The 11,026-nt window shown below is 42.3% G+C and overlaps 1 protein-coding gene across 1 annotated transcript in view; it reads right to left on the bottom strand.

Annotated features, from left to right (window-relative positions):
- Window positions 1–699: 699 nt before the first annotated feature.
- Window positions 700–11,026, bottom strand: part of BARX2 (BARX homeobox 2) — a 42,352-nt gene continuing 32,025 nt past the window's right edge. The window contains exons 3-4 of the mRNA XM_026709017.2: window positions 5,047–5,131; window positions 700–3,484 (exon numbers count right to left, since the gene is read on the bottom strand). Coding sequence (XP_026564802.1) covers window positions 3,236–3,484; window positions 5,047–5,131 — 334 coding nt within the window. The 3' untranslated portion in view covers window positions 700–3,235. The remainder of the gene's footprint in view (window positions 3,485–5,046; window positions 5,132–11,026) is intronic.

Raw genomic sequence — 11,026 nt, 5'->3', positions numbered from 1 at the left:
TGGCGTAGGGTATTCTGTTGCGAACAGAGGAATGTAGTACTCTTCTGGTAAAACACTTCTGAACTCTCTCAATTGTTTTTATGTCTGATATACAGTGCAGATTCCAGACAGCAGAACTGTAATTCCATGGCTATTACTTCCAGATTCATTGATATAAGATTGTAGTCTTAATGTATGTATGATCCATGATTATGTCCTTCCATGAAGATGTGTCTTCTAGTACAGGACATGCCCTTAAGATTCTTCTCCAAGTTGACCTATACTTTGTGCAACTGTATGCTATCCAAGGCTTTATCTGATACCATCATCATTGTCTGGAGTTATCTAGCAAGTTGTAGTATGCTTTTAAGGTATATGGGAATGCAGGCTATTCGTTATCTTCTGTCTCACTATAGCTATAGGTCATAGAATCAGAGGACTAGAAGGGACATAAATACATAAGAACATAAGGAGTGCTCTGCTGAATGAGACCTCTGACCCATCTAGTCTACCAGTTTGTTCTCCATAGTGCCAACCAACTTTACAAGGAAGCTGACAATAGATTACTCTCAGAGGCAGTCCACTGCCATCAAAGCCAATAGTTATTGATCCCTAGCTAAGTTGATAGCCATCACCCATCACATATCAAAGTAATGTATATAAAGGGACTTCTGCTCCGTGGAAGCTTGGATGTTAAGGAAGAAAGAGAGGAGAGAGAGAGAAAATTCCATTGACTCCTTTATTTACACATTTTATTTTTTAATTAAAAAATAAAGGTTATCTTGATACAGTTCTTTGCAGCATATGGGCAAAAAAAAAAGCACCCTTTAACAAGACTGTAGGAAACAAGATGGTTATCTAAACTTTGGCACACAGGACTGGAAAATAAAACGCAATCCCTCTCCTGCAATTTTTTTTCCTCTCAGGTTCATGATTTGTTTTCCTGGGTGAATGGTTTAGTGCTCTTTACCTGCATTGCTAAACAGGAGAAACAGTTCCAAGGTGGGAAATGGCAACCACCACAACAACAAATGGAACCTTCCAAAACTGATGGAAAGAGATGGACATGAAGACTCTTCCTGAACTGATCTGGAGTAGAGGATTCTGGGAGTTGAAGTCCACAGGTTTTAAAGTTCCAAAGTTGGACACCCTTGATCTATATTGTTATAATTGTATGAATTTGGCTCCATCCACCAAAGGGTGAAGAACTTCAATCCCAATGACTGCATCAAAGCCCTGCCCCTCCCTTACGTGTATCAGATGTGCAACTTGGTAAAATAAGGGCACCAGACAGTTGTGGGAACCCTCTTGACTCTTCTGACAGTCTGGTTCGCAGGTATTTTTTTCTTTAAAAGCTGGATTGCATCACAATAGCATATCTATTTGCTGGAACTCATTACTCAGAAGAATATAGTTAATTGAATAAGTGATGACATTTCCCAACGTGTGAGCAAGCCTGAATCTCACACGGCTTGTGAGATTGGGCTGTTTCCAGTAATGACTACCCTGACAAATTTCATATCAAGTAAACTGACCTGATCTTTGTTTCATCCATTTTGCAAATAGATAAAAATTCAGTAACTCTGGAGCTTCTGCCATCACCAACATTTTAATACAATTCTTGGCACAAAGGCATCAAAAATACTTGCAAACCTTTACCTTGAGGGAACAAACATTTAAAAATACAAATGGTGTGTAGGAGCAAATAACATTTTTTAAAAAACAGCTTTCAAATACGATTTTGATGCACACTTTGGATGCTTTGTTTAAAACGATGATTTCATTTTTAAAAATGGAAGAAACTTACAAAGGAGATAGCAACAGAGGCTGAAGGAAACTCTTAGCTGCTGCTCCTTAACATAAACTGGCCAGAGGTGAACATATAAAGGCTAAACTGGCTTTTGATTATGGCAGCTTGAATTCTTAACAATTCATTGCACAGTTACCCCTCGGGGAAATATTATATTCTAGTGTTTTGCTTGCTCTCCTATTAACTTCCACTTCATTTCCAGGGTAATACAGTATTCCAGATGATTGAAGGAAAAACTTGCTTTAGAGCTCCAGTCATATTCTCTGTACCGAAAGAAGCCATTAAATTGTATGCACTGTCATTCTGCTCAAGGGTCCTCCAGAAGAAATATGTCAATCTGGCAGTGATCCAGTTGTGGAAGACTCTCGTGCAAGATCTTTTCAGGATACACTTATGCCCAAGTGGATCACTTCTCTGTCTCCAGTACCACCACACAAGCCTTCTTCTACTAAGTTAAACCCAGACCACAGTCTAGATAGAGGGGACTGGAGACTGCTATTATGTCACCTCCCTCTTGTTATTGCCTTTCTACTCAGAGAAGCAAGTTGAGTAAATAGCAGAGTTGGGCTGGCAGTATCCATTCAGATTTGCCACTGATCATCTCCAGAGAACTTGATGTGCTCCTCAAAATTCCAGCCTCTGATGTTGATTCTGGTATTGTATGGAACAATATAATTTACTTACAGTGCAATGAGGATAAAGAGCAGCCAGTATGGAGCTGTGTGTATCAGCCATAGTTCTGGATCGCAACTTCAGCCTACTAAATTACTAAAATCAGCCCCTGATCATGGTTGATCAAATCAATGTGTTTGCTGTCAAGGCAGCTCTTCCTAGGACATTTGCTTCTTCTCCCTCGCCTGGTGGCTTAGATGATCTTTTAGAAAATTAGCTCACCCAAGACTCACAATTCGAGAGCATCATTAATATTTCTCTTGACTGCCACCAAAATCACTCTCTGGCCAGCATAATGGGAGATATCCCCCTATTTTGAATGACCCACGAAAATGCTTTGCATTGGCACATTTACAAAACGCAACGGTGGGAATCCTGTTCTTTGGTAGTTGCTACTTAGAATCCATTTTAAAGCATTCTGAATAATAATTATAACAACAACAACAACACCAATTATGGCAAGAAAAAGAACCAGTATCTTCAGCATGCTGAAGTCCGTAAAATGCTTCTTCTCGTGGAAACATGAGGAGTTGAGTCGCTTGTGTTGTTTTGGAAGCGCCAATCTCTGAAGCATGCAGTTTTGGGGAGAATTTCTCATTCCAGGATACGTGTAGGGAAAGTGTATACTTGACACTGGGAGTCAAGAAGTCATCCTGGTTAACATTGGATCTCTTCATCCAACCGTCACCTATCACACCAACTGATATCTTAAGGCACAAGGTGCAGGGAAATCCAGTTTATGCATTGTCCCCTGGGGGAGCCTTGAGGTGCCTCTTAACTTGAGGTTGTCAGCCCTGGAGATGCCTCTGCTATGTGTTTAGGAGATCCATCCGTTTCCGAAGAGGAGCCCAACTGCTCCTTGGTCAACCCACAGTCTTCTTCTGCTTGGCTTTCCTTCAAGACGTCTGGCTGAGTTTGGCTGTTCAACTTTTCTTCTGCTTCGATTTCCTCTGAGGTGGGAATGGAATTTTTCTTTGGGCGGCCTTTGGGCTTTGTGGGTGCCTCCTGCCCTCCTTTCAGGACCTGGAAAAAAATAAATAAACAAAGCTGTTATGGCTGTACTATAATCCCATTGTCCAAGTTACAGAGAGGCGAATGGACCGATTTTTGCTTCTTTGTGTCGTCTCCATCTTAAGTTTATTTTGCTCAATGCCCTACATTCAGTGGTGGGATTCAAATCATTTAACAACCGGTTTTCTGCCCTAATGACTGGCTGGCTGGGTGTGGCCAGGGGGTGTGACAGGCAGCACTCTGTCTCCTGCACCTCCCTGGGAGCAAAAATGGGCTGGGCGGGGAGGGGCTGTGCCACACCCCTCCTCCTTTATCCTGTTTTGGGCCTAGTAAGCCTCCCTGCACTAAACTGGGAGCCAAAACGGGGTGTGTGTGTGTGGGGGGGCTTGTGCTGCACTCCCTCATGTCCCATTTTGGGCCTAGTAAGCCACCCTGAAGCCTCCTAGGAGCAAAAACCAGCTGCAGGGGGGCCGCATCGCACTTCCCCCTGCACCCCGTTTTGGACCTAGCAAGCCTGCATTTACCTGGGAGCCAAAATGGGGGGTGTGGGGACTTCTGTAAGAGGCGGGGCAGGGCCAGCCAGAGGTGGTATTTACAGGTTCTCTGAACCAGTCAAAATTTCCACTACCAATATGCCAGAACTGGTCCGAACCAGCTGAATACACCCTCTCCCTACATTGGTTGACATTAATGATCTCCTCCCCCGTTATTAACATTTTGTGCATTTTTGCCTAATTTACACATTTGCCAAGCCATTTCCCCTAATTTATCACATGCTCGCCTATTATTATTATTACATTTTATGCATAAAAATATATGCACTGTTTGAGAGGTGAGTCAGATATACAATTAAAAGCAAGTAGAAAACATTCTTCCCATATCATGAACACTAGTCATTGGTGCTCCAGGCAGCACACTATTTTCCATTTATTGATTTATTCATCCATCACATTTCTATACCTCCCATCTATCCCATCCTGCCATCCCATCAACATTTTACCATTGTGCAAATTCTGGAGACAACAAACAACTAGAGTCAAAATCACTAGACGTTTTTAAAAAAAAAGAACTAGAGGGAAAAAAATCACACCAGTGCCCAAAACTTCATACGTAACTTGGCATGAATTAACTATGGTATTGTTTTTTATTGTGGATAAAATAAAGATTTCTTTGTCAAAGGCTAAACATCCTTAGGCCACAAAGATAAAAACTATAAAAATAATCTTGCCAAAACAAAAAAACTGGTGAACCAATACACACAAATATTTGCAATACTCAGATGATGATTATAAAATTAAGGCGACACACTCAAAAACTCAATCCATGTTTATGTGTTTTACCAACAGAACTTCGATTGCACCATTTTGAGGTTGTGGCTATTGTTTGACCCCATACCTTATAAAGAATCCTGGTGTCCTTTATTTTTGGTGGGGTGGGTAGGCTTAATTATGGTTTTAGAGACACCTTGAAATCAACTGATATGTTCCTCAGGGCCAGATTCAATCTTGTTGAAGTCACTCAACCGACACTCAGTTTAACCATTATTGCTCCCTCCGAATTCCTTAAATGCTTACCATTTTTTTCCATTTCATCCTGCGATTTTGATACCAGGTTTTCACTTGGAGTTGAGTGAGGCCCAGTGACTGAGCAAGATCCAGCCTAGAAGAGAAACTATCTAGATTAATGAACAAGAAGACATCATCATTCATTGCCAAGACCTGATTGCACTGCATCTTATTGAAAGAGAGCAAATGGTTCATGCATTATTGTGTGGATCAAGAGACCAGCAGCTTAATTGGACATGACTAATGATGAGAGAAGACCAATGACTAATGATCAAACAAGCGCAATGGCCACAATATTGGTCATTGTAGGGTTTCTAAGCCAGTCATGCCAAACTCAAGAGGAAGTTAGTCTAAGAAAGTAAATGAAGGCCTGTGCTCTAAATTTGCTTTTTAAAAGCAAACATTTTAATTTGCTTAGGGATTGTATTAACTAAATGGTTCTAAGCATTGGGTTTACTTCTCAGCAGGGATGTCTTGCACCCTTTCTACCAGTTCTGCTTTCAGATTACGCAACATGAATTGTGTCATGCTGGTTCAGAATAAAAAAAGAAATTGGTTACATTAAGAATGACCCTGTAAAAAAGGAATAGGTAACTTCCTCTGGTTCAGAAGCTGTACTAGATTTTATGTGGCATGCTGAGAAGTGCACTGCAGAACAGGATGAAGCCAGTGTCCATCCTGAAGAGCATTTCAGAAGATTGAAATGGCATCTGAAGCAATTGAAAGATATTCACTATTTATTTTTCCTCTTAATTCCTCTCAATCTTCAAAATTGTCAAAGACGGTCCTACTTTTGGGGCCCAACTATTCTACTGGCTTCTGCGGGAAGGGTACTGACATCAGGTTTTTGTTGTTGTTGGTATTTGCTCCAAGAAGCCATAAATCTGGTAGGTGAGCTTGCCATTTTAAACATGTTTCTCTCCATTATAAAACCCTTAAGCTAAAAGTAGCTACAACAACAAATGTTTTCCTGCTGGACAAACTGTTGTATTACATGATCCACTAAAGAAGAAAAAAAGCTGGACAATACTGACCAAATTAAGTGTAAAATTGGTGGGCAAAATAAAGTTCTCTGTTGCATGTTCACAAGTTAGATGAGCTGCCTAAACAGGAAAAAAATTCATCACAGTTGTGAGAAACTGGGGATTAAAACATTTGATCTACTGTCTCTCAGAGATCTGGCTAAGGGTAACCAAATAAGCCTTTCTTTTTAGAGATAAGAAACTAGTGTGGCTGAGAAATGTTAAAGCAAGAATAGTTATGGCAAAAGACTTTTTATTTTACTTTGGCAAAGTAAAACTACTGGAGTTGGACATCCTGGCTGATCTATTGATAGTTGTTAAGAACAAGAGATCTTGTTCTACTTTCTTCTTTCTGACTGATTTTTAAGCCCAACATGGTCTTCTCTAACACAGCAGATAGCAGAGGGTATTCCCCTAATATCAGAACTGTGTTTACCTAATCATCAGAGCCAGGATGTCAGAGTGAAGCTCATGAAACTCACTGAACAAAGACACTTGAATGAAACTTGCTAGTGCTGCTCATGAGTTATGCCTTTTCCATGATTAATATTAGTGAACCAGAACATAAATGGTGCGGAGGCAACATAAACAAACATGATGCACCTTGTCTTGTTTCATGCACCAGCAGTTGCGCAACCAGTGGTGGTGAATTAGTCTAAAGTTTCTCAACCATTTTTTTTTCTTCAGATGCCCTGCCCAGCGTATACAATACGTTTGTTCCTTGTTTGCAGTTGTGGAAGAGTGGCAAAAGCATTTGTACTTTGTTTGGAAACAAGCGACGACTATATAGGCTGAGATCATACAATTTAGCATAGCGGGGTTAACAAAACACAGTGTAGTGTGCCCCACTTAACAGGTTATGTCCAAACAAAGGCATCATGTTGTAGTTTAATGTGATGATCTGATACATACAACATGCTAAGACAATGGTGGGCTTCCATATGTTGATATACAGAGATCCCCAAACATATTTGGTCTAATACAAATTAGATCTGGCCTGTGGGACTGTCCTGGAAACAGCGAAGAACTGGCCTGTGGTGCCTCTGCCAGAGAAAATACAGCTTGGGAGAGGCGTGTGTAGCACCCCGTGCTCCGTGTTTGGCCTCAGTGGCTTCCTGCAGCCCTCTGCCAATGAAAACAGATCCCCCCCAGCCTCACCCAGGCCACCACAGCTGCCCTCAACTCAAGTGATGTTGAACTGGCCATGCCCACCCTGGCCACGCCCACCCTGGTCACACCCACCCAGCCACCCAACGTCAAACACAACCTTGATGCAGCCCTCAATGAAATTGAGTTTGACACTCCTGGTCGGATATAACATACTGGATGAACCGAACTGAAAAATCTTGCAAGAGAGGGGATCATGGGAAGCTGCTAGGAGCACAGTGGAGCTAGCATGGTTCATGAGATCAGCAAGTCCACATTCAAGACCTGGGTGCCACTGTGGGACAGGGTGAGCTCTTGTCCTTCACTCCATCTCCTGCCAAGCACATGAAAAGAGCCTCCAGCTGCCTGGGTAATGGTGACGTCGCCAGCTCATCTTTTTCAATCCAAAAGCACCTTGGTGCTTCTGACATGAGTGCAATGGGATGGGAAGTCATTTACATTGAACTAGAAGGTCTCAACCAGTTTGGGCAAGGAATCTAAAAAACCTTTCAGCTCTTGGGGCTTCATCAACCTGTCATTACAAGTAATGGCTAGAGATTGTGATCTATCCTCCACAACTGAAAGTGCACTTTCAAACCATATTTATTTTGTTTTTCAAGCTGTCCAGAGCTGCAGGGGACATAGACAAGAAACAATAGTGTCATCTATCAGAGGATTATTATTCTTATTTTTAACTTCTCCACCAAGCAGACAAATCCCAGCGCTGTGATAGGGTGGAGGACTCACCACAATTTACTCCTTATCCATGAAAGTTCATGCAATCCTTGTTTAAAGTCCCCTGTGCTAGCAAGCCTAGGTTTGTATCTTAGGGCAGTGAGATTGATCAAGTTGGCATCTTCAGAATCTCCAAACCATAAACATTGCCCAGAAAATATTCTGAGAAATTGGATAACACAATGTATCCACCTTTTTACTGTGGAGAGGCCTTCTGAGAAAGTAGGTGTGCTCCTTCCTTATCAAATCAATCAATCAATTGATTCCCAAAGTATCACATATTAGAGGCGAGTCTTCCCGTTCCATTGAGGAAAAGGAAATGAGTCAGATTAATCTTCTCGGGCCAGATAACACATGCCTATCGTGGCTAGATTACCTGTAACCCTTTCGGATTGGTTGCTGACTTGTGGAAAACTACTGATGGCTGCCTAGGAAACAGAAGCAACAAACACAAAGTGTGAGGCAAAAAGCCACGAAATTACCCTTGCTCATCAGGCTTAGTCATGTACAATGATGAGCAACATTAACACCAGCCAACTCAGAGAGCAGCAACAGCCTGAGAATGTGATCAAGGGGACCATGGCTGACAGGCTCTTGAGAATTATAGGGACTTTGGGGGTTACAATTCAGCAAGATCTGAAAGCAGCGTGCTTTGCCACCTATAATAGAGGTGTCAAACTCATATTGTCATGTCATCATCACGTGACATGTCACAACTCCCCCCCTTCACTAAACTGGGGCTGGGTGTGACCAGCACACAATTCATCTGGCCTGCCAGTGGTGTGATTCAAATTTTTTTACTACTGGTTCTGTGGGTGTGGCTTGGTGGGCGTGGTGTGACATGGCTTGCTGGTGTGGCTTGGTGGGGGTGGCAGGGGAAGGATACTGCAAAATCCCCATCCCCTCCCCATCCCACTAACCTGCTTTCCAGCTCCGTTCTCCTGTGCAGGGCAACCAAAGAAGACCCAGCCGATCACCTGGGACTCGATGGGAGGCAGAGAATAGATGGGGACAGAGACAGTCAGAGGTGGTATTCGCCAGTTCTCCAAACTACTCAAAATTTCCACTACCGGTTTTCCATAACTGGTCAGAACCTGCTGAATACCATCTCTGCAGCCCGCGGCCGCAGGTTTGACATCCCCGACCTATGATGTTTAAAGCCACGCAAAGATTCAGAGATAGTTAAGATACTGTCAGGTGCAAGCAACCATGCACACGCACACACACACACACACACACACACACACACACACACACAGGAAAAACTCAAATCGACTATTTTATTGTATTCTACCTATCGTACAAGAATCTCCCAAGATTGCTTGCCTTTCCTTGGGAACAAACAGATCAGGTTCTTGGAAGTTCAGCAGAAGATCAGGCTTATGCCTCTTGTGGCTTTGTAAGGATTCAAGGTTAGTTTCCAGTTAATAACAACAACGTCAGCATATTGCCCCCAACAATCTGTGTCCTCATGTTACCAACTTTAGAAGGACGGAAGGCTGAGACAACCTGGAACACCGAACTCCTGGCTGTGGACAGAGTTAGCCTGCAATGCTTCAGTTTAACCACTGAGCCACCAGGTCTCTTAATCCCTTCCTCTTGGCTGGCTGGGAGTTCCCCAACGGATATAAGGTCAAACTATAGCGTTACAATTACCTGTGCAAATTGGGTGGATGTGCCTTCCTACTTTGATACTGTTGGTTCTTCTTTAAAAATAATTAAAATTATGCTCCATTCAGAGGGCTCAGCTTCACCATGGGTAATGGATTAAGCCCTTCCTGTTCTGAATTTCAGCACCCAGAACCCAATCTAGAATGAAACGCCAACACTTTTAATTCAATTTTTGAGCCCCTTCGTTCTGTCATTCATTCCATGGTTCTTATTATGCAAGGAATATTAGAACAATTGCCAGGCAGAATTGGTTTCCTTCTCTTAGCAACTCCTTTTCGCTCTACCCTGGCTGCCTATCTGCTCTCAACTAGTGCAAATAATTTGATTCCCCCCTTTCATAGGAAACCAGCTTCTAAGTATCGCTGCCCATAAATCCACCCTGGCAAGTATGCATGTATCTAGCACACGCACAGCCTGGTATGCATTTTCCACTGATATGATCTATTCATGTAGCCTTTGATTCTAAGGGAAAGTGTGCTTTGAAATCTGATCCGGTTATGAGTCCGAGCCTTCAGACAAGAGCAGAGTCATCTTCACATGCTTAGAAGGCATCATAGTCCACTCAGCACCTGAACAGCTGAGAGCTAAGGGACTCCACTCTGTTGTGGCTGGAAAGACAGCCTTGTCTTCAATGCTCACTCGAGAAAAAGACTTAAAACCTTTTAAGTCTTTTGCAGAGGATTTCCCTTCTGAAGGGGGTGGTACGGACGAGGCTCCAATGTTGCCTGCTCTTATAGAAGATTAAAACTAGGTATTTTGTATTGATTCAAAGCATCTGCCTGCTTAGTCTTTTCTTCCCTCTGTAGCCCATAAAGTAGCCCAACTTTGCCCTTCAAGGTTAGGAGATAATTTTGTGTGGTCACTTTTATTGGTTTTTATTGATTGGTCATTTTATTGATTGCGTTTTTATTGGCTGAGGAGTGGAAGGAAAGTTCTGTCTGCCTGCCCTTCCAAGTGCAAATCAGCCATTCCTCCAGTATACATTGCTCCGCTTGAATTTATCTAAATCTAGAACTTCTGAATGTCTTCTTTTCAAATGGTAAATAGAGAAGATATTTTCCCCACACCCACCTTTAACCTGTTAAACATGGAGCAGAAACAAAAAGACATTCTCCTTCTATGTGAGTAGTTCACTAATTGTTCGCCCACATGTCACCTAGCTGGGTCTACCCATTAGGCATTTGGGGCAATCATCAATGATAACAGAAATTAAAGGCTGTAGGGTCAGCTGCCTATCCAATCTCCTGCCTTTGAGAAGGCAGAGCTATATGTGCAACTGGAATAAGAAGGATAGGATCCTAATCTATCCATAGGAATGTTTAAGACATCAATGGCCACTGTTTGAAGAGCACCATGATTTGTGGATTACATGAGTACACAAGAAAGTTAAAGATAATTCTCATTTTGCAAACTCT

This window comes from Pseudonaja textilis, chromosome 9 (assembly GCF_049901715.1).
Source record: "Pseudonaja textilis isolate UNSWEBS1 chromosome 9, rPseTex1.2, whole genome shotgun sequence".
NCBI classification, from domain to species: Eukaryota; Metazoa; Chordata; class Lepidosauria; order Squamata; family Elapidae; genus Pseudonaja; species Pseudonaja textilis.
The sequence above is the reverse complement of the archived record's forward strand: the minus strand, read 5'-3'. Positions and strand labels throughout refer to the sequence as shown.